Source organism: Balaenoptera borealis, assembly GCF_965194805.1.
Source record: "Balaenoptera borealis genome assembly, chromosome: 19".
Classification (NCBI taxonomy): domain Eukaryota; kingdom Metazoa; phylum Chordata; class Mammalia; order Artiodactyla; family Balaenopteridae; genus Balaenoptera; species Balaenoptera borealis.
The window spans coordinates 12,829,222-12,847,499 of record NC_138878.1 but is presented as its reverse complement, the minus strand read 5'-3'; the positions used below and the strand labels follow the sequence as shown (position 1 = coordinate 12,847,499).

The window sequence follows — 18,278 nt, the reverse complement described above, 5'->3', positions numbered from 1 at the left end:
GGTCCCTGCGTGCCCCTCCTTTAATTATCCCTTCATTGGTTTCTTTTTAATAATATAATAAACAGGGATGAACCCACACCCAACACAGGAAGTATAACCAGGATTACCTGGGTGGTTCTCGGCCATCCCACCCCTGCCTCTCTCCGAGACGTGGTCACTACCCTGGGATCTCATTCCCTTGATTTTTGTTTTTATTTCTTTTTTAAATTAACCTATGCATTCTAAAAGGCGTATTGTTTAGGTGTAGTTTTTAACTTTATTTTTTTTAAAGGTCATTGCGTGTGGTCATCTGTATTGTTGCAAGCGGCTGTAGCACACCCATGTCACTGCTATATAGAATTGCATTATTATTTACCCATTCTTCTTTTGAAAATTAGTTGGGGTTTGCTACTGTGGACAGTATTTCTGTGAGCATTATAGTTCATGTCACACGGTGTTCATTTGCGAGAGTTTATATTCCTAAACTGAGTCACAGGAAATGGAATTGCTGAGTCACAGGATGTGTGAATGCTCAGCTTTCCAAGAAAATGCCCAAGTGTTTCCAAAGTGGCTCTTTGCTAGTAGGAGTATAAATTGGTACAGCCCACTTTGGAAAGCACTTGGGCATTATCTTGGAAAACTAAGAGTATTAGTCATTTTATTTTTTTATTTTTTTAAACATCTTTATTGAAGTATAATTGCTTCACAGTGGTGTGTTATTTTCTGCTTTATAACAACGTGAATCAGCTACACATATACACACGTTCCCATATCTCCTCCCTCCCGCATCTCCCTCCCTCCCACCCTCCCCATCCCACCCCCCAGGCGGTCACAAAGCACCGAGCTGATCTCCCTGTGCTATGCGGCAGTCATTTTATTTTTGATAAACTCTTTTATTCCCGTATTTGTCTGCAAATGTGCTTGCCATATTTATCGCTCATATTGACTATAATGAATCTTTTCATGATTATCTCCATATTGTTTTATTCTGAAGTATTTTGCTTATTCTTGGCCCTTTATTTTTCTAAATAATTTTTGAATCCATTTAAACAAGTACTGTGAAAACCCTGATGGAAACTTGATTGGAATTGGATTGTATCTATAAATCAGTTTAGGAAGGATTGATAATTTTATAACATTAATTCATCCTTTCCATTAGCAAGGTATATCTCTCTATTTAGGTCTTTTTAAAGATTTTTGTTTTTACTACCATTCATTTTCTTTAATAGTAATAAGACTCTTTAGGTTTTTTTAATTTGTTTTTGAGTCCATTTTATTAAATTATTTTTCTAGGAATTTTCCCTTCAACTAAGTTTTCATATGCATCTTCATAAAATGATTCACGGTATTTTCTTATCGTCTGTTTAAATATCTGTAGGATGGATGGTGATATCTCCCTTTTCATTTATGATATTGGTTATGTGTATTTTCTCTTTTTTTCTTCTTGATCACTCTCACCACAGGTTTTCTAAATCTTTTCAAGTAAACAGCTTTTAGTTTCATTGGTCCTCTCTGTTTTAGATTTATTTTCTGTTTCATTAATATCTATTCCTACCTTTATGATTTCCTTTATTCTACCTTCTTGGAGCGTATCTGACCCCAAAACTCATGCCTGTGCAGTCGTGATGCTCTCAGTAATTTCTTGTTGTTCAACTTCTTCCTTTCCTATTTATGAGTCATTTTAGGTTTGGCCTCATCATTTATTCTGGAACTTGAGTTTGTGAGTTGGTTCTCATTTGCATGGGTAGAATGAAGCACTGTTTTATCTCCCCATTATTCCTGTGAGGCAGGTGGCTCTGCATCACTGAGGACACAGCTGCCTTTGTTACAGGTGATAGAGACGGATCCTGAGCCTGCTTACTCAGTACTAGAAGAAAACTACCGAGAACTGCAGCTGCAGATCAGTGCCCACGTGAATTTCGCTTCATACAAGTGCCAGACGAGCGATGTGCACTTTAAGGAAACACTGGTTTCCCAGACCCGAGTGTTTGAGTGAGTCATCAAAAGCCTCCTGACACTCTCAGAGAAGTTCTTTCACTCCATCATTCACTGGCTCCTTCATCAAACATTTATTCAGTGTCCACAACAGCATAGACCAGACATCACATCTGCGCACCAGAGGGTCTTTGTAGGTCCAATGAAACATTCAGACCCACAAAACTATTGAAGTTCACACTTGAAATCAAGATGTAGACCTGGAAACACAATCTTACTGGGAAGGTGGCATCAGGCAATGGGCTTCAGTGGGAACAGTCCTTACAACAGCCCGTGTCACCACCCAGGAACTATTCCTGTTGCCCCTGCCCCAGGTGACAGCTTGGACAATACCTACGCTAGCGGGCATGGGGTCCATCTTAGCTTAGAAGGCCGTGACCAACAGAAGCCAACATTTCTCGTAACCACTCCATGGCTATAGCTTCCAGGATCCCTGCAAGGGACACGCCCTGTTACAAGAGTCACTACACTCAGAGAACCCCAGTGCTGTGGCCTCCCTCCAGGGAATCATGATTCCTCCCAGTTCTGCCCAAAGCAAGTTACCAATCAGGGGTCATTTTTACTATAAACAAAGTTGTCTAATAATATGGCTGACATTTCTCTCTTATCAGGCTTCCACAGAAACAGAACTAGAAAATTAACTCAAAGTCGAAATTGTCCTTAGAAAGAGAAACGGTTATGTTAACCCTTTATCCACACTCAGGTGATACAAGCATGCTGTGGGTCCTGCTCTCAAAGAGCTCATAGTGGGTGTTGGGGGAATGGGTGAAAATAGTTCAACTGATGGTTGCAGTACAGTGCTCTGGGTTTGCAGGAAGCGTACCTAAAGCAGACCAACATATGGGGAGAGACAAGTGTCTAGGAAGGCTTCCCGGACAAAGTGGTGGCCCAGCTGAACTTTGGAGGAGAAATAGGAGGTGGCCAGGTGAAGAAGTGAGAAAAAAGGGCCTTCAGGCAGAGAGAGCAACATAGACAGAGAGAAAGCCTGTGACTATTCTTTGAGAATTACAAACACAAAAGTGTAAGCCACTGACTCTTCTGCATTGTAAAAATTAGTAATTAGCTTGTTCAACTCATTCTGCATTTGTGGCACTTAAGGCATCCTCTCAAATTATTATAGAACCAAAAGATAGGAAGCAGGAAGTGGGATCTTCTGCCGACGGCCATTTCACCTACAGAAGGGATTGGCAAACTCTGGCCCATGGACCAAACCCAGCCAGCTGCTTATTTTTATAGATACAGTTATGTGGACACACAGCTGTGCCCGTCTGTTTATTATCGTCCACGGCTGCTTCTGCACTTCCACAGCAGAGGGAGCAGTTGCTGCGGAAATCTCTGGCACGCAAAGCCAGAAACCTTACTATCTGGCCCTTTACAGAACATTTGTTCACTCCTGGACCTAAACCAAGAATGCGTTTTACCAAAAGTCTTCTGTGCCACTGAGATTTCTCCTCTTTATAAAAATTTGCTTTAGGATAAAGACCAGTGCTCATAAATTCACACAATTCATAAATTCACACAAGCCCCTGAGGCCAAAGCACTTGACTTCAGGCACAGCTACATGCTCTACCTGGACCGGATAATGGGAATCTAATCCCTAAACCCCACCTTTAGACCTACTGCCCCCACGCAACTCTCAGCTCCTACTTCTCCCCTAAAACTGGGAAGAGCGTGTGTGTTTCTTTCTCTTGCACAACCATCTTCTTACATCAAGGCCTCATCGTCTTGCTGTGACTGTGATCAAGTTTAATCGTGATTCCAGAAAAAGCTTCTATCTCCCAGTTCTTGTCTTAGAGCAGGGAAACTTGAGACAAGAAAAGTCTCCACTAATTGAGAATTTGAGACAAGTATGTGCCTCAGCCAGTGAAGGCATCTGAGGCAGGGGTCAAATGGTTTCTGACCAGAAGGACATTGTTTCTGGCGGAAAGTGATTCAGGAAAGGAGAGGCTTTGGAATTTGCACCCGAGGGAGGTGCTGTCTTGTGAAATAGAGTTTGTTTCCTCTCTCATGGGAATTTTTCAGGATTACCATGATGCAGGCTGAGAGCTCATTGCACAGGCTGCCGGTAGTATGCAAGATGATTTAAGTGCTAAACATCTGCATACTTTTACTTTTAATAGTTATATATTTTTGTGTGTGTTTTAGAAGGAAATATAAGTAGTATATCGCATGCATGAGTTCAGATAAAATTGCTTAAAACTTGTCTTTGAAGAAATATTTAAGAAACAAAGTGACTTGACTTAAAGAAAAAAGTTAACGGTACAGATGCTGTGCAGACAGGACAAAAATCTGAAGCACATTTCTCAATTCCATTCCCTGATCTGTTTGCAGGTTTGAACTGATTAATTCAGGAAATGTGCAGCTGGAATTCAGCTGGATCTCAGAAGAGACGGCAAAGGCTGTCAGCTTTGCAATGCCAGATAACCAAGGTAAATGCGGTGACGGGTAAAACCCAGGGCTTGAACTGGGTCCCCAGTTAGTAGAAGAGCCTTGTTCATGGAGAAGCAAGCACTGCTCCAACGGCCCCCTAAGAAGCAGAGGAGAAGCAGAACAGGGGCCTCCTGGCATCTGCAGAGCCAAATGGGCCTGAGAAACTCAAGAGCTGAGATCTGCCTTCCTGGGGACCACACAGATCCCTAAGAATCTTTTCTTTTTAGATCTTAACCTTCACAGATCCCTAGGAATCTTTCCTTTTAGATCTTAACCTTCTAGAAGATTACAGACTCTTGGAGAAACTGATGAAAGCTCTGAACTGTCTCCCCAGGAAAATACACACCCATGCCCAATTTGCAGTTGATATATGTGAAGCACTTTAAAAAGAGCCCAACACTTAGTGGGCAATTATCCGTTAATTCTCTTTCAGCTTGGAGATTCCCAGACCTTTCTAATGAGCCCTTTTCCATGGGCCCCCAGATTGTGAACCTCTACTTTAAAGCAATGATTCTCCAAAAATTATGTTCACAGCCCATTATTCTTGAGGCACATGACCCACAGACATCTACTTGACCCACCCCCTTGAGCCAAAAGGAAACAAACATGAAAACTTGATGTAATTAATGGAAGTATTTTTCATGAGTCTCGTGTGAGAGATGGGAGCCCATTCTTTGGGCCCTGGGGCCCAAAGTATACCCGCTAGCAGAGGTGAGCCCACAGAGGGTGCCTAGGGCCTGTGAGTGGGCTGCCTTACACCTGCCCTCCCACTGCAGGTGCAGAATATCACTGGCGCTCTATCTGCCCCCAGGTTTCTCCCAAAATGACCAGCTTAACCAGGGCACGCTGCACACGGGCAGCACCCTGGACAGTGCCATGGACCATTGGAACGAAGCTTCCCTGCCACCCTTCTCTGTGGAGCCCGTCTCAGGCATGGTGCCCGTGGGGAAGACTCAGAAGCTCAAAGTGAAATTCTCCCCAATGGAGGTTGGAGACTTCGAGAGCAATCTTTTCTGCCAGTAAGGAGATGATCTTCCAGCACAAAGCACTGCAGCTCCTAGCCCCTCTTCTGTCCCACCATGCCCACCATTCTTTCCAGCCCCAGACCCCTCCTCAGCCCCACATTGCCACATTTCCCTTTGGAGAGCAAAGAGAATCCAGTCTTTTGTATAGCTCATCAACCCTCTGTAGACCCTGCCTCCCGCCCACCTCCCCTTCCCGGCCACATACAGGATTCCACTGGGCAACAGGATGGTGGGCAGCCAGCTGGGTTCCAGTCCTGGGGCAAGCATGAACTTGGGAAAGCTTTCTTGTACCTTTTCTGAGACTCAGTTTCCTCCTTTGTAAAATACGAATGACAATACCCACCTTGTAGAGTTGTGAAGACTAAATGAGCTAATTCAAGTGAAGAGCTTAGAACAGTGCCTGGCATGCAATAAGTACGATAAACATTAGGTGGTGGTGGCGATGGAGGAGGTGGACCTGGTACATAGTAAGCGAGGCACAGATGGGGCCCAGGTCCAGTTAGAGGAGAGTCAGTCCAGTAACATCTGGCAATGAAAGTCCCTGATGTGGTACCCACTCCCCGGCAAGCTCCATGGAGAACACCTACCTTAGAGGAAGTCTGTGATCCATGGCATAGGGTGGCAGAGACCTATGTGAACAATAAGACCTATAGAAACCCTGCAATCACACTGCAGGGACCTTTCCCACACCTGGGCCACCTAAGCTTGGTGCTGGGGCTCGAGGTCTGCTCACATCTAGTGTACTTTCTCCAAGGAGCTCAGGGTAGTTTTGTAAGGATGTCTGAGTCCTTTTTCATATCCCACTAGATGCCTATGAAAGAGCCCAGAGGGAAAGGACTCTGTGCTGACCTTACAGCAGGGAGGTTTTCTCACCATTGGTGAAGTAACTTGAGGCCATAGTAAGGTACACAGAAGGAACCAGAATTCAGGCTCCTCATACTCAGCCCATTCATGCATCCATCCACTCCACAATTAATTAGTGACCACCTACTATGTATCATGTACTGTTCAAGGCACTGAGGTTATATTGTTGACCGAGACAGACCCAGCCTCTGCTCTCATGGAGCTCACATTCTGGTGGGTGTCATATTCATTTCCAACCACGAAAGCAAAAATCGATTAAAAAGTTAAAAATAGATCAAAATAACCTTATCCTCTCAGGATTCCTAACCTGCCACCTGGAGAGCAAGGCCCAGTCCTGTCAGCAAAAGGGCAGAGCTCCCTGCCCTTCTGCCATTTTGACCTGAAAGACTCGGACTACATCAGCGGTCATCGGCGCAACCCAGATCTCCGAGGGCCTAGTGGTGGGGCTCTGGATCCAAACACCCGGGTGATTGAGTTCACCAGCGTGGGCATAGGAGGGAAGAATCTCCGGTGAGTCATTTAGGTTTGCACTAGTTGTGTTCATATCAGTCAGTCCTTCTAAAAACTCAGAGGAGGAATTCAGAGTAGCAAGCTAGACTGGCACGTAGAAGCACGCTTGCTATCCTGCGGTTTGACTTTAGAGAACTGCCTCTGTGAGGAAGCTGACTTCTGTCTCCCTAGTTTTGACACTCTGGAAAACTTGGAAGACATAAAAATAGGATCCCTGACCACTGCCTTGACCACAGAGGATCACTGGGACAGAAGAGCCTTTGGTGTCATTATTATTCCAAAGTCCAGAACTTTAGCCACACTTGGGATCCCCAAGTGAGATGCAGTTTTTGTTTCTGCAGTAACGAAGTGCTCAGAACAGTTCTGATTCCCACATAAAGGAACTGTGCTAGGGAACAGTCTAGAAGAGTTTCTCTTAATCCTCAAGCCCCTCTCTCACTCTCTGCTATCGATTCTTCCCCCCTCGGCCAGGACTTTTACAATACTGAACCCGACCAATAGCACCTACTCCTTCTGCTGGGTCTCTGAAGAAATTGAAAGTCTCCAGAACCCTCCAGCCTTCACATGCCTAACAGAAAAGGGCCTCATCCACCCTGAAAAGAAAGCTGAGGTATGTGTGAATGGGGACCGCTTGACCCAGGACTTTATTAATTCTATGCCCCTCTGCATAGCAGGTCTGCAGTAGAGCATGGGTAGAGTTAGGGAGAACAGCCTAAGGGTGTGTCCATCAACAAGTGTTTCTTGAGTGGCTACTGTATATGTTAGGCAGTCCTCATGGACAAGACACACCCGAGCTCTCTTGGTTGGCCATGGAGAAACAGAAGTTTTAAAAATTGAGATTATTAAAGCAAGGAAAGGAGAGCTGGACACCAATGCCTGGGGACTCTAGGACTCATACAAGAATAAGAAGTAAAGAGTTATTTTTGTCTAAGGGACTGACAGCAATGAAAGGACACAGATGTATTTTTACTTGGTCAAGCCAAAGGGCAAAACAGAAAAGTGGAGTCATGTTCCATGGTTTAGTCCTAATGTCCACACAGTGATTTAGAGCAGAGGGTCAGACTGAAAGAAATACGAACTTGCTGGCCAAAACAGACCTGTGGGCCCTGTGTCCTGTAAATTCCACAGAGAATCTTGGAGGCAGAAATAAATCCATGAAACGGAAATTCCGAATTCAGTTGCCTTCAGGAAGACCATACAAATGAATGACGCAGGCCAAGGGTACAGTGATAGGGAATGATGGGCACCAGGGCTGGCTGGCCACGGTGCTTCTCTGGAAGATCACCATACAGGGCAGTGGGCTCAGCGTTGCCAGTTCTCCCAGACTTTTCCGGAAAAGCCCAAATTACAAGCTTCTACCTTGAATCTTTCCATTTTTACATGCCGTCCAAAGACATGGCATGAAATATGGCAGCCTAGCCAGCAGAGCCTGTGAGTGGGGTAGACCCCCCCTAGAAATACTTGGTGGGCTGGGCAAACAGAGATTGATGTTGCTGGTACAGCTAAACTTACGTGCCCTTACAAAGAGGGTAGAAAGGAAGTGATGACCTGGTAATGTCAGCCAGCATAACCCCAGGGCTGGCAAGCCTCTAAGGGCACATGGAGTAAACACACAGAAGTGCCTCTAACTGCTCTGCTCCAAACTGTTGTCTCAGATTATCTTCCAGTTCACACCTTTCCATCTGGACATCTCGGAAGCATTCTGGACTTTCTTAATCCCCGAACACAACATCACAGTCCCTTTCCTGCTGGTAGGCAAAGCCACTGACCCTCTCATCAATCTGGACAAGTCACATCTCAACTTCAGTTGTCTCCTCATTGGTAAGGCTGCACTGTTGGTTTATATTTAGAATTGGCATGACCTGTGGGGGAGGGGCGTGGGACCAACCCAGCAATGCGCTGCAGGAGCAGACATGGATGGGGAGCTCTTCCTGGTGCCTTCCAGAAGCATGTCAGAGGGCCTCTATCACTATTCACAAGGCCACAAAATATTCAACCTCTCAATCTAATTTCCATCAAGTGTCTTCTAAACCCACACACCAATAACCTAAGGAAATTTAGGAGGCTTGCTACAGAGCCTACTTGGAAGATTCCTTTGGGGCCTGGACTGACTATGTTTATTTCCATATCCCCACGTCAGCCCCATCCTGCTTGCATGTGCCCCCAGATTATGGCTGTATCTGTTTGCTTCTTGCTCTGTGCCAAAGTGATCACATTTCTCTGCCATCCTTCAACACTTTCATCCAGCTCAACAAATATTACTGAGCCCCTTGTGTGAGCCAGGCACTCTTCTGTGAGCTGGGAGTGCGATGGACAAAGCCCACGTCCCGACCGTCACGATGGTTACATTCTAGTAGCAGGAAGCAGACTACCAAAACATGAAAAAGCAAAATGTATAGCATGTCAGATGTTGATAAGTGTTCCAGAGAAGAATAAAGCAGGGTAGGGGAATAAGGAATGCTAGTGGGCAGTGGGAAGGTGACATTCGAGGTGAGACTTGAAGGACATAAAGGAAATGATTGGCAAGTCCCTTATAACACTGTGAATCTATTGAATGGATGTGATGTTTTGTGTGTGTGTCTGTGTGTGTGTGTGTGTGTGTGTGTAAAATACAACTAAATTCAGAGGATTTTTTAGTAATTCATTAGATTTTTTTATTTATAAAAGTAATATTCTTTATAAGTCAATCAATGTGGTGTTGTATAAGGAAAAATGTAATAATCATTCCCCCCCCATTCCATCTCATCCTTTCCTTTCTGTCAAAGGAAACCAGTGTTAACAATATGATGTGTATTACTTCCATACATTTCTTATACTGATACATATAAACAGATAGGCAGAGATTGTGGCATTTAGTAAGGTTTTGAACAAGTAAATGAGCAATGTAGCATAAGAATAATAAGACAAACAGGATTTAATCTAGGAATGCAATGATGGTGCATTTCAATATAATTGTTACATCAACAGATTAAAGAAGAACCAGGTGATCATACTGATATATACTGAAAAGTCATTGCTAAAATTCAGCAGACATTCTCAACAAAAACTCTAATAGTAAAATAGGAATAGAGGGAAAAACGTGAATAAAGAAAATTAACCAAAATCAAGGGGCAGATATTATCTGGTAATAAACTACTAAAGTCTCTTCAATTAAAGTCAGGAATTAGGCAAGGATGTTCATTTTCACCGTCATTATTGGACACTTTCTTAGTGATTTTAGCAAATACAATAAAACAAGAAAATTAAATAATTGACATAAACATTGGGGAAAAAAGAGGCAAAATTATCTCATTATGCTGTTGCTGATGACTTCATACATAGATAACCTCAAGAGACTCTAGAGAAAAGCAAACTACTAGAATCAACAAGATAATGTAGGAATGGCTGGATGCAAGACATGTGCAAAAATCAATGGTTTCTCTTTCTTTTAGCAGTAAGCACCTATAAACAAACAAAAAATTCCATTCGTAAGACCTATATAATAGCTAAGGGTAAATGTAACAAGAAAAGCACAGGACCTATATGAATAAAACTATAAAATCTTATTAAAATGCCCCCAAACAAGATCTGAACATTTGTCAATTCTCCCAAAATTAAATGCAAATTTAATTGAGTTTCAATTAAAATCCCAACTAGGGTTATCAGATAAAATACAGGATGCACAGTTAAATCTGAATTTCAGATAACAATGAATAATAGTTCATTATGCCATGCAATATGCAATATTTGGGACATACTTATACTAAAAAATTATTTGCTAAATCTGGCAACCTTAGTTCCAAAATGATTGGGGTGAGGGGGGAGTTGGAAAAAATGATTCTAAAGTTCATGTGGAAAAATAACTGCTCTACAAGAGTCAAGGAAAGTAAGAAAAAGCAAAACAGTGATAGGAGATGTATTAGTCAGGGCCCTGTCAGGACACTCATGACATACCCAAAGCCTAATTCGAAAGAGTCCGATGCAAGGGTTGTTTACAGAGATATGGGCAGAGCTGAGGGGCCTACCAGCCCCCATTAACAAAAGCAGGAAGGCATTGGGTCTGAAGGAACAAGGAGGATCCCAGGAGAGGTGTGACCCAGGCAGAGCAGCCACCTAAGAGGAACAGGCAGTTGATGGGGTAAAGTTCCAGAAGGAAGAGGTAGAGTCCTTTTGGGAGGAAGGACCCTTGTAGAGCAAAAAGAAGGAAGAGAGGAGGCCAAAGGCCGAGGAGCTGGGAAGAGGAAGGGAAAGAAGTTGGGGAACCTCTTCTACGAAGGCTTCCTCATGCCTCCTGAGGTGGGTCAGGAGCAGGCACGAGGCCTCCCTGAGAGCAGTGTTTCCCACCCCCGCCAGGCAGAGAGGCCAGGGAGACCGTGAAGATCACCAACAAGGAGGAGCAGGAGTTCCATTTTGCCTTCCAGGACACCTCCCGATATTCTGAAGGTTTCAGCAACAGCCTGGTCGTATGTCCCATGGAAGGCTGGGTCCCACCGCGGTCCAGGTAAACAGAAAGGAAGGCCCCCCAAGACTGCACTCGCCCAACATGGCAGGGTCCCAGGCCCACCAGCCAGGAGAATCGGTTTCCCTTAGAGTGCCCCGTCCCTGAAGTCTCTCCCCACTCTAAAATTTAGATATTACAATTCCATCTCTGTCCTACTTATTCCCTGTTGTTAATTTTCCTAGTGAATTGTAGAGCATTGAGAACTTTAAGCTCTTGTTCTCAATATTTTCTTATGTTTATATTCTTTTCCTTGCTATCCACTGTGTTTGCAAATCCATAAAGCAGTGGCCTGCCGTGCCTGGCAAATCTTCAGAATTCATCGTGATTTGGAGTTAGGATGCCTTTTCCTCCTAGTGTATAATAGTTTAGTATTCAACCTTCTTTAACAGGTTGGTCTAGTTATCTAATCTGCTGTCTTCTTCCCCAACCAGGTTCCCAATTGATATTTTCTTCACACCGAAGCAGGAAGGAGAAGTGAACTTCAATTTGATCTGCAATGTGAAAAAGAAAGCCCACCCTCTGACCTTAAATGTCAAGGCTGAGGGCTACTCTATGAATGTAGAGGTCAAGTGCAAGGACAAGACTGGCACCATCACTCTCTTGACTCCCAACCAGACCACCACTGTCAACTTCTATGAGGTAAAGATGTGAGAGGGCCTCCCTCTCTCTGTTTCCACACTGGCTGGGAAAAGCAGTACAAGTGAGTAGTAGCTGAATCTCTGTTTCAAATGCCGGGGAGACCAGGAGAACAGAAACATGCCAGGAGCAGCTCCACCCCCAGAATGTGTATGGTTTTGATGTGAAAGCTTATTTTACTTTTCAGAGGGTGGAGAGATGGGAGAGAAGGGGGAAATGCTTGTCTTAAACCTACAGAAGGATGTTTTGCTACCAAGTGAGATCTAAGAATTAAATTGTCATCTCACTCTTCAGATACGTCATCTCACTCTTCTCACTTAGTAGCTCTTGCTGGACTCTCTGAGCTAATGATACTCAACTCACGAACATCATCTGCCATCACTATTTCCCGAAGGGTATTTTTCCCCAGCATGTTGCATATCCTGACCCCAGAGAAGGGAACCATGGTTTGCATTCACTCAGCATTCAACTCTGTTCTCTCTCAGGTGGAGTTGAATGAATGTGTCCAGTGTGAATTCAGCTTTATCAACACTGGAAAGTTCAACTTCAGCTTCCAGGCAGAGCTGTCCGGCCCCAAGTCCCTGCTGCAGTACTTGGAATTTTCACCCACGGATGGCAGTGTGGATGTGGGGCAGAGTGCACACGCCTCCCTGTCTTTCCAGCCATTGAAGAAATGTGTCTTGAAGGGCCTGGAACTCAAAATCAAGGTGAGACCATTTAACACTGTCCGACACTGAACGCATTTACAGCATTCTGTCTTGAGAACTATGTCTGATGGCCACCCTTAGCTGCAAGGAAGGATGGGAAGTCAAGCGTGTTTCCCAGGCACACTGGCAGCCGGAGTCCTGCTAATGAGGAGGCCCTGGGAGGCAGATGCTGGGTAACGACTGGCAGTCTCTGCACACCCCTCCGCCTTCAGGCTGAATCGTTGCTGCAGGAGCAAAGCAAGAGCCAGTGTCGGGCCCAGCTGCAGAGTGGCCCACCTTGCTTTCCTTAAATAAACAGGTAAACTGCTAATCAGAATCTCTGCAGATGGAGCCCTGAGACCTGAATTTTTTTTAAGCACTCGACTGTTTCCCTCCTTCACCTGTGGGCATAAGGGCCCTTTCCTCTCACTTCTAATCACACTCCGCCTGCCGTTCCCTTCCCACAGATCAGCCACGGTCCAGCATTTTTGTGCAGCATCTCAGGCTGTGCCGTGAGCCCAGCCGTCCATTTCTCCTTCACCAGCTACAACTTTGGGACCTGCTTCATTTACCAAGCTGGGATGCCCCCATACAAACAAACCCTAGTTGTCACCAACAAGGAGGAGACGTCTATGAGGTAAGCAGACTTCCCAGAACTTCCAGATGATTCTGCCACTCCTGTGGGTCCTACAGCCTCCACACAGGCGAGGTCCTGCCAGGACAGAAAAGGAAGGATTATGGGAAAGCCTCAAACACAGGTGGGCGTGAATCCTGAGTCTCCTTTCCCCACCGCTAACACTCGTACTTGGATAGCCATGAGCTACTCTGCTAAAAAAAATCCTCTTCTGGAAGTGAGGAGGGCAATGCCGAATGACCTGACAAGAGGTTTGATGGCTTCCATTTATTTTCCGCATGTAACAGATGTGGGAACTGAGGTTTGGAGAGTTAAAAAAAGTTAATTTCTCAGGCCATTGACCTTGCAGTAAATGGCAGATCTAAACTGAGCCCGAGCCTGAGGCTTCTAATTCAAATCCAGCTTCTCTGCGCCATCCCTGTGTGGAATGTTCCAGTCCAGGTTTCTGAGCCATATTCCACACCTAAGAAAACAAAACTGGCCCAGAGACCTATGTTTATTCAGAGTTCTCCAGATTAGTACTCTGCAATTGAACTTTCTTCAATGTCAGAAATGTTGTACATCTGCACTGTCCAGTACGGTAGCCTGTAGCTGCACGTGGCTGTGGAGCACTTGAAATGTGGCTAGTGCCACTGCAGAACAGAACCTTTTATTTTATTTTATTTTATTTTAATTAATTTTAACTTTAAGAGCCACATGTGTCTAGTGGCTACCATAGCACGTAGCACAGGTCTAGGTTCAAATCCCAGCACTTCCCTAGCTATGTGACCTTGGGCAAAATTTTTAAACTCTCTGTGCCTCTGTCTCCTTGCCTGAAGTGGGGGATAGTCGTACCTCCCCACAGGGCTATTAGAAGAATTAAATTAGTTCCTTTGGAGAGAGTACTTAGAACAATGCCTGGAACATAGGAAATGCTCAGTTTTTTTGTTTTTTTTTAATTTTCGGCGTGTACTTTAAATTTATTTATTTATTTTTGGGTGTGTTGGGTCTTCGTTTCTGTGCGAGGGCTTTTTCTCTAGCTGCGGCGAGCGGGGGCCACTCCTCATCGCGGTGCGCGGGCCTCTCACTGTCGCGGCCTCTCTTGTTGCGGAGCACAGGCTCCAGATGCGTAGGCTCAGTAGTTGTGGCTCACGGGCCTAGTTGCTCCGCGGCATGTGGGATTTTCAACCACTGCGCCACCAGGGAAGCCCAATGCTCAGTTTTTTTTTATCTGCTGCTACTGTTGTGGCGGTGATGGTGCTGGTGATGATGATTCTCCTGAATGTTAAATTATAAGAGTGTCATGTAATTTTAAATACTAATTTAAAATCTTATCTACCTACACTTCTTGCCTGATTAATTTAATCTGAGTCTAACTTTGTTTAAGGCATTGCGCTCTATTTATTGCCTTAGCTAGAGTCCTTCTCTAAATACACGGAAGGCAGATGAGGAGGGGCTGTAATGGAGGTCTAGGTGCTTCCTACCCACAAGTGAAGGAGGGTGGACATGATCTTTGAAGGTCCCTTCTAGTTGAGCAATTAGCAATAATAATAATAGCTCACCTTTATGGAATGTTTCCTCTGTGCCCTGTCTAGTGACTGATTTAGTCACTTTATCTCATTTAATCCTCACAACAACTTTATGAGGTAGCCATCACTACCCGCATTTTACAGAGGAGGAAACAGAGACCCAGATGGGCGAGTAAACTGTTCTCAGGTCACGTGGCTAGTTGGGGATAGAGCCCGGGTCCACGCTCCTGTCTGTCTGACTCTGGACACACACTCCTCCCCACTGTGCTTTACCACCCAGTTACTTCCGGAAGCCCTTCCTTCTTATGAAAGGGCACAAAACCATGAGCTGCATTATCAAGGAAGAGAGGATAAAGAAAATGAAAAGAGCACTGGGCAGAAGGTCATGAGACTTTGCATTTCAGGCCCGGCTCTGCCAGGATCTCTGGATGTGATCTGGGGGAAGTAACTCGACGGTGCCCAGGGGACCACGGGCTGGATCACTGCTGAAGTCCCTTCCAGCCCTTACATTTGGACTCCAGGACAGCTGGGCAGGACATCCAGCAGTGGATCCAGCTCAGGGAAACAAGGGACAAAATCTCCCCCTCTGGGTCAGGCATCCGAGAGCTTACACACCTTCCTCCTGATCTTCTCCAGCTTAGAGTGTTTTTACACCAACACCAGCCACCTCGAGGTGAACTTCCAAGTTGATGTGGTGAAGCCAGGAAAGACACTGGAGATTCCCATCATCTTTTATCCTCGAGAAAGTATCAATTATCGAGAACTCATCCCCTTTGAAATCAATGGGCTCTCACAACAAGTAGTTGAAATCAAAGGGAAAGGCACTGAAATGAAGGTAAGAGCCAGTTGGGGAGATCCTCGGGCTTGGCGCCCCTCCTTCTTGCCCTTCTTTGCCCGCCTGAGCCCACCTGCCACCCCCTCAAAGTCTCCTGCCCCCAAGCTGCTCTATCAGGGGGTCAACCAGTCCCACCAATGGGTGAATCATCAGATCAGACCCAGGTGAATCCCATAGATCTCATTCAATACCAAACTTTACTGTATCAAAGGATACAAGTAATCACAGGAGATCACTGGAGATACACTCTTTTTCTTGGAGAAGTTTGAGACTATCAGATGCAGCATCCCAAGCATGTCCTTTTCGTCCCACATTAGGGCATGTAGTGTTTTCGGGTTACGAGGTGAGATTTGTTTTAAGCTCTGTGTGCAGACATACCTTTCAGTTACGGGACATCTTTCCTTAACACCACACAGACGGACATTCTCCAGCCAGCCACAGCTCCCAGGATCCTATTTGACTGAGGGCCTTCCTTCTAACCAGGTGCTCCTAATAGGAAGGGAATGGTCCAGTCCTGCTGCTAATCCCTTTCTTCCCAGTGTCTGGTTAACATTTAAGGTGTCTGTCTGGTGGGAGTATTTGTATTTAATAGGAAGTTTTGGAAAACTGAAGACCTTCCAAGATCCTTGGCAATGCATGGGACATTTCAGCAACCAAGAGAAAATGGGACGGGTGTATTCCCGGCAGCCTTCCCATCAAGCCAGAGAGCAACAGGACCAGGCCACCTGGTGTGTCTGCACCCGAGCCAGTGATGGGGTCTCTTCTGATGTCATTCATTCATTCAAGTGTTCGTTCTTTCATCACTCATTCAGCACCCATTGTGTCAGGTGCTTTGCAGAAATCCAGAGAAGACTTAAGCATGTTCTCTCACCTCCAGGAGTTCACAGGGTGGGGCTGGAGACCCTTGCCTTTGTACACAAAATGGAAACATATGGGCAGGATAGAAAGAGCGTGTGGGGGAGGGGTGCAGTTTAGTGACTGGTCAAATGACAGTGACCAGTGGGTGCTATTCGTGTGGGTCACATCATCCTGGAGGACAAGGCCCAGCCTGACCTTGGCCTGATCCAGGCCAGCATTTTGATCAGTACTTTAGATGAGGACTTTGAAATGTACCTGCTTCTCCCACCTCCGCTGCCACCATCACCTCTCACTCCTCAAGGCTCTCTCTCCTGCCCTCTTGCAGTCCGTCTCCACAGAGGAGTGAGCCAGAGCAGCCTCCCAAGATACACACTTGATGGGGCCACTCCAGGCTGCACTGGCTTCCCACTTCTCCCAGAAGAAAACCTGACCCCTCTCTGAACTGTCTTCCCGTGTCTCCCCCTCGCTCCCAGTCACGGGCCTGACCAGACCACTCTCTCCAGCTCAGGGCCTCGCCACAGCTTGTCTCCTCCCTCGGGATCCAGCCCCACACCACCCTGACGCAAACCCACATTATCCCACCCTTCCTTTAGCTCTCAGTAGGAACATGTCTTCCTCAGGGAAGCCTCCCTCACCCGCAGGCTGGCTCAGCCCCTTGTACCCTGAGCTTTTCCTTCCTAACATCTCTGAACCCAGCCGTAATTATGTGATTGTGCAACAAGTTGTTTAGTGGGCATTTTAAGCACATAAATGTTTGTTGAGTGGGCGAATGCCCATCCAATGTGAAGAATGAGGGACACAGAAAGAGGGGGAACCAGCCTTGCCTCACCAGGGTACATGTATTGTATTTCTTTTTCTCATTAACTGATGAACCCTCCTTCCCTGCTCTCTTTCTTGTCCCACAGATTTTAGTCCTCGATCCAGCCAATAAGGTGGTGAAGTTAGGAGCTGTCCTGCCTGGACAGGTGGCGAAGAAAACGATTTCCATCATGAACAACAGCCAAGCCCAGCTCACATTCAACCTGTCAGTCCTGTTCTCGATTCCAGAACTCCAGGAACCCAAGGTTGGTGCTCGGGCCCCTAGTGGCGTCTTCATGCCCCATCCCTCCATGCCCTCCCCCCCGCCCCGATGACAGGGATGACTGTGGTAGCGACACTGCCACCTCACGGTTCTCGTGCACCTTCAGGGTGCCAGGCGGTTCTGAGGGCTCTCGCTGTGCTGCCTCCGATCATCTCCACAGAAACAGTGTAGGGTGGCGCTTCCGTTATTCTCATTTTACATGTAAGGAAACCAAGGCTTGGAGAGGCTACATGCCTCCACAGGGCAACAGTGATGTAGAAAGAGAAGTGCCCTTGATGGATTCAGGAGATCTGGGCTCTAATGAACATACATATATCATCACAGCAGAAACTCTGAAAAATATGGAAAATCACAAAGCAAAACATTTCGCCTATAATCGCATACCCAGAAATAATCACTTAACATTTTGGTACCTATCTTTCCCCTGTTTTTCCTACACATTTTTTAAACAAAATATTAATGTTCAGATTGTTTTGAAACCTGCTTTTCCCAACTTGCAGTAGCTCCTAAACATTCAACGTCATTTGTTCCTCTATACCTCCATTATGCAGATGGACCAATCCTCTATTTCTGCTCATTTCAGGTGTTCCTGGTTTTTTATTTTATAAACAGCATTGTAATATCCATGTAAACAAAACTTTGTGTGAATCCATGACTCTCTGCTTAATACATACCCCTAGGAGTGGGCTTCTTGGACCAAAAGGAAGAGTGGGTTTCGATATACGTCACTCATCTGCCCCCGAAAGCTTGTCCCTCT

The 18,278-nt window shown here is 45.5% G+C and overlaps 1 protein-coding gene and 1 long non-coding RNA gene across 3 annotated transcripts in view; one reads left to right on the top strand and one right to left on the bottom strand.

Annotated features, from left to right (window-relative positions):
* The window catches only part of LOC309617580, a 548,498-nt gene that overhangs the window by 503,899 nt on the left and 26,321 nt on the right, over positions 1 to 18,278 (bottom strand). The window lies entirely within an intron of this gene.
* The window catches only part of HYDIN (HYDIN axonemal central pair apparatus protein), a 441,132-nt gene that overhangs the window by 398,241 nt on the left and 24,613 nt on the right, over positions 1 to 18,278 (top strand). For both annotated transcript variants that reach the window (XM_082369752.1, XM_082369751.1), the window contains 12 exons: positions 1,811 to 1,971; positions 4,306 to 4,403; positions 5,216 to 5,423; positions 6,591 to 6,803; positions 7,275 to 7,413; positions 8,459 to 8,624; positions 11,136 to 11,283; positions 11,715 to 11,922; positions 12,405 to 12,626; positions 13,073 to 13,242; positions 15,384 to 15,582; positions 17,346 to 17,504. In XM_082369752.1, the coding sequence (XP_082225878.1) occupies positions 1,811 to 1,971; positions 4,306 to 4,403; positions 5,216 to 5,423; positions 6,591 to 6,803; positions 7,275 to 7,413; positions 8,459 to 8,624; positions 11,136 to 11,283; positions 11,715 to 11,922; positions 12,405 to 12,626; positions 13,073 to 13,242; positions 15,384 to 15,582; positions 17,346 to 17,504 (2,091 nt within the window). The remainder of the gene's footprint in view (positions 1 to 1,810; positions 1,972 to 4,305; positions 4,404 to 5,215; positions 5,424 to 6,590; positions 6,804 to 7,274; positions 7,414 to 8,458; positions 8,625 to 11,135; positions 11,284 to 11,714; positions 11,923 to 12,404; positions 12,627 to 13,072; positions 13,243 to 15,383; positions 15,583 to 17,345; positions 17,505 to 18,278) is intronic.